At 50.6% G+C, this 5,121-nt stretch overlaps 1 protein-coding gene across 1 annotated transcript in view; it reads left to right on the forward strand.

Annotated features, from left to right (window-relative positions):
- The first annotated feature begins 4,246 nt into the window (after positions 1-4,246).
- Slc22a23 (solute carrier family 22 member 23) overlaps positions 4,247-5,121 on the forward strand; it is a 162,269-nt gene continuing 161,394 nt past the window's right edge. Inside the window, exons 1-2 of the mRNA XM_012514052.2 lie at positions 4,247-4,415; positions 4,552-5,062. Coding sequence (XP_012369506.1) covers positions 4,247-4,415; positions 4,552-5,062 — 680 coding nt within the window. The remainder of the gene's footprint in view (positions 4,416-4,551; positions 5,063-5,121) is intronic.

Genomic DNA, 5,121 nt, shown 5'->3' on the forward strand with positions numbered 1-5,121 from the left:
GGTACTGGGGGAGGAGGCAGTTTTCCTTAAGACGTTACTGTATCTTTCTTTAGGATAGACTGTGTGACATTTTTATTACTTCAACCTCTGAACGAAAGTAGCCTTTTCATTTTCAATGATGATAGGTTTTGTAAATGTCAAGTTCCTTATTAAAGAGTCAGAGTTGACATTCCAAAAGTCTAAAGATGATATAGGTGATATGCAAAGTTGTGTGTACAGAACTAGAATGGGAAGCTATTTCGTATCACTTCCACTCTTCCAAAATGAAAATAACCACTTCTCAAACAAGTATCTGAAAGGAAGAAATCAAGCTGCTATAAGCAAGAAGAAAGACACGGGACATTCCAATCTGTGACCTATCCACCTACAATTCAAATATAGAGACTATTCATATACAAATAAAACCTGTGTGAAATCCATCTGATATGATAGCTATCGTACATTTAAGGTTAATTAATTTTGATACCAGTTCCTAGGCATTAACTCTTACAGAAGTTTGGAGACATTTAAAATTAGGTCTCCATCAATTTTAGAAGTCAGAAAACCTTTTTTGTTCCCTTGTGGTCACCAGGGAAACAAAATTATTCAAGTGTGTTGGTGAGTGTGCTCTATCCTTCACTTGTCTTCTTTATTTTCTCAGTTTTTAGTCAATTATACACTGGTGGATTGCTGAACAGGCTCTCAAAAGGAAGAATGACTCGGCTTCGTGGTGCATATGAGATACTGATAGAGATCTAGGGCCACCAGTGCAAGACTGGATGGTACTCACAGGATGCCAGCAGTCCGGAGGCACCTGCCCACTATGCAGCCCAAAGATGCTGCAATCACGTGGCAATAAGGGCCTGGGCTTCTGCAATGTTAGGAGAGGCCTCAAGCCAATTTTTTAAGTATTCAATTTCCCAATTTTGAAAAATTGTCAATTATTTTTCTGGGCCAGGGAGACAGCTCAGTAGAATAAGTGCTTGACTGGCAAGCTCAAGGGCCTGAGTTCAATCCCCAGTTCAGCAAAAAAAAAGCAATTATTTTTCTGGAAACTTCACACATCCTCTGTGAGCTGCATTTGGCCCATAAGGTACCATCTGCAAGCCAACAACTGCCCACAAGAACTTCACATCAGAAGAGGACCTATTAACCACAAGAGCTTACAGTAAGAAAGATAACTGTCAGACCAGGGAGATAGCTCGGCAGTCTAAGTACCTGCTCGGAATGTGCAAAGACCTGAGTCCAATTCCCGGTGCCACATGCCATGCTGGCCCTGGACCCTGGGTGCTCTATGCCAGTCTCGAAACTGAATTGAGTATGGTGTCACATAGCTGTATTCTCAGCACTGGGGAGGCTGAGACAGGAGGATCACTACCAGACTGAACTACATAGTGATACTCTATTCCAATAAGTAAATAGAAACGTAACTGTTGCCTCGGGTGGTGGTCCACTACTTTTATACTACTATTCTCAGAGGCTGAGGCAGAAAGACCACGAGTTAGAGCCCAGCCTGGGAAACACCAATATATTGAGACCCTCTTTCACAATAAAAACTGTAAGTCTGGGAGTGTACCTCAGGTGGTGGCTTTAATCCCCAGCATCACCAGAAAAAGAGAGAAATGAAAGAAGAGAGAAATGTAATTGCCAACTTCAATTCTCGTGCTGACCGTTCTGAGCACTGAAACTTTGGACAAGTATGAAAATCTTGCTTGGCAGCTTACAAATCAAAGTAAACCAAATTGTATAATCTTATCAGACAGCATCATTAAATGATAATCATTGGGCATAGTCAGTTATTCAGCAGATGGGCGTTAAGAATCCTCCATGTGCCAGGTACCACTCGAGCACCCAGGAGGATAGCCCAGACCAGGACGCCTGTCCCAGCAGAGCTTACATTCTGGAAGTGAGGGGGAAGTGAATCAATAAGTACACAAGAAAAACAGTAGGTAACAGAAACCAGCTACATAGAATATTAGAACAGGTCTGGTGGCCTTGCAGGTACCAACTGGTGGATAGATGCACCCTGTTTGAGCATCAGACTCTCTCTCTTCCCCCTTTTGTTCTAGGTCCACTGTGCGGTCACTTGTGGCATGTTTTAATAAACAGAAGGCCCATTTATCTAAATTAGTTACATTTTAATCTTCTTGACTAGATTGGCGGGAAATGTGGATCCTAGAGGGACTTAGGGAAACCTCTAATCTAATCAACGACTTAATTACAGGGCCTGGTCAGTGTAGCACATGATGAACTCCACGCATCCTACGTGGATTCCCTTTGGCTTAAATTATAGAGTGGACCATTTTCCAGTGGGTGGCCAGCCTCTGGGAAGAGAGCCTCTGAGGATCTTCATCACTTGCTTGAAACAAGAACTCCTAGCTTCAAAATGAAGCTCTTCCTGCGGGACTATGGGTTCTCCCACCCCAAAGTGCACATTAACAAATACCTCTCCCTAAGGTCAAAAAGAACTTACTTTATTTTCCTTTTGTAAAGCTTTTAATTCATTTTATTGCATATATTTAAGGTGTGCAGGATGGTTGGACATATACGTACACAATGAGCTGATTACTACAGTCAAAGAAATTACTAGGTCCACTGAAGTCCTTCCTTCAAGTGAGTATCTTCTTAAATCCCTCCCTGTGGTTTGGTAAGTGGCCCCTGTAGGCTGAGAAGGAGATGGATTCAAAGCCGGGGAGGCGGCTCTCTGCTCTGATCGCTAACCTATGGCCTCAGGTCATCTGCGAGGTGCAGGCGGCGGGCAGTGGGCTGCCAAGCTGAGGCTGCCATGGCAGGGTGATCTGCGAGCCAACCCCAAAGAGCAAAAAGCATGTGGCTATTAGCATTCTGATTAAACAGCCATCGCTAAGACCCACGGCCTTGGGTGTTCTGCAGGGAATTCCAAACAGGCACGCCAGAAGCAGAGTCGGACGCAGAAAGTCCTCTTTCAGGGCAAAACAGCATTGAAGGAAAACTAAAATGGGTAACTCTACTTAACTTTAGAAAGAGAAATGAAGATGGTATATAATAGTTGTAGAAGGACGATGGTATCTTTACGTAGTATGATCGAAAACTGGGTGAATGTGGCTGTCGAGTGTCACACAACAGAAGCACAGGCTCCCAAAGGCACGATGGTGTGTCCTCGTCCACCTCACCCAGTCTGCACCTGATGACTTCCGGCTCTTCCCTAAAGTCACAATGACCACGAAGGGAACCATTCAAATAGCTTCAGGACATCGAGGCAGTCGCCACAGCAGAGCTAAAGACACCTGTGTACAAGGACTTCTAGAACTGCTCCAGAAGGAGGCAAGAAGGACGGGACAAGCGCGTTCAAGGCAAGGGGGGGCTATTTGGAGGGAGGCCTGCGGCGATGTGTCTTTTCTGCCAGAAGATGTTCAACTGTTCCGCACGGTTTTTGATCACACCTCCTGGAATACACGGCCAACAACTCATTGACCAGGACTTAAGTGCTGTGCACGTGTGAGCTCCTCCCACGACAATGGCAGAAGTAAACTAAAGCTAATAAAAAATGTGAAGTTGAAAAAAATCATTATCATGTAACAAGGGACAACATCACTCTCCACAGCTTGAATGCAGACCTGTCTGCAGCCTCACTCTGGAGTCTTCCGCAGGCCAGGCCCCTTGGGCGCGTCCTCAGCGCCTCTCTCCTCCCTGGCCTCCCAGACTGGCCCTGTGGCCGCCTCCAGAACAGTCCTCTCCCCAGGGGCAGTACTTTAGGCACGAAGCACACAGCACCAAACAACTACAGGTTAAAAACCTCTTCCACTGGATTATGTAGCAGGTACCTGAGCAAATAGTAAAAAATGCAAAAGAACACTGTCAGTGCAGGCATCCCGCAGTGTTCTTTTGCAAAGCCAGAGCATTTCACTTTTTTTTTTTTTTTTTTTTTTTGCCCCAAATAAGACTGGAAATGGATTGCTCCATTTAGGACTTCCATTAATAAACTTCTCAGTATATGAAATGTCTTGAACATGCAGAGAAGCTAGGGTGAAAGGTGCCGCGTTTCTCACCGGCGTGAGCCCTGAAAGCAGGAGAAAATAAGAATGCAGCGTTTGCCTCAGGGCTGGGGTTATTTATACAGCGCGGGCCGGCAAGGTTGGCGCCCGCGCCAGGGCAAGGGAGCACTGTGTCCTGTGGCGAGTACAGACGCGCGCGCCCCGCACCAAGCGCCAGAAATGTGACCTCACGACCTGGGGGGAGGGGGGCAGTCTATCCACTTTCATGGTGTGCACATGGAAGTGGGGTGGCGATGCGGCCTTCCAGTGCTGTGCTTATGCGGCACGTTTGGGAGCCGGGGGAGACATGGCGATTTAAGAAGGGGTGCTGGGGCGGCAGCGGATGCCCGGACCCTCCCGGGACCTGCACCCTGGAATCCGTAAATGCGCCCGAGCCCCTGCTCCTGGACATAAGATTAAACCGTATCTGAGCATGGAAAGGGCTGTGTAGGAAGGCCGAGACCCCGCCACCTGGGGTGCGTGGGGGCTGGGAACGGGTTGAACGAAGCCGGGAGGCCGGACACCTCCGGGGTGAGCAGAGGTCACAGAGCTCCTGCAGGGGTGCGGGCCGAGCCCCACGGCGACCTGGTGTACACGCTCCCAGCGCTACGGGGACCCCGCTGGCCGCACCCGGCTGTGCTCAGTCGCGCGCCCCCTCCTCCCCTGTCGGCCGGGCGCTGGGGCACCAGCGGGTGCTGCGGGCCCGGGCAGCCCGTTTCCCCGCCCCCTCCAGTGGATCCCGGGTGGCGGCGCCGGCGACAGTGGCGCATCCCGGCTGGAGAGGGCGCTCGCGCTCAGGAGCGGGGCGCAGCAGGTGCCGCGGTTACCTCCACCTCGGCGGGGGAGAGGGCGGGCCGGGCGCGGGAGGAGGCGGAGGAGGCCGGGGAGGAGGAGGCGGAGGAGGCCGGGAGCGGCAGGAGCAGGAGGCCGGCTGCTCGCGAGCGGGAGAGCGCGGCGGCTCTGCAGCTGGGTCCCGAGAGCGCAGCTTCCGGGAGGCACCCGAAGTCTGGCGGTCACATCCCGGCGCCAGGGACCGCGCTACCACCCGCAGAGCCGCCGGCGAGGACGCGGTGGCGCGCAGCGCCGGCTCCTCCTCCTCGTCCCGGCGCGCGGCGGCGTGGAGCGGCGG

The sequence above is a fragment of the Octodon degus genome, unplaced genomic scaffold (assembly GCF_000260255.1).
Source record: "Octodon degus isolate 3935 unplaced genomic scaffold, OctDeg1.0 scaffold00023, whole genome shotgun sequence".
In the NCBI taxonomy this organism is placed as follows: domain Eukaryota; kingdom Metazoa; phylum Chordata; class Mammalia; order Rodentia; family Octodontidae; genus Octodon; species Octodon degus.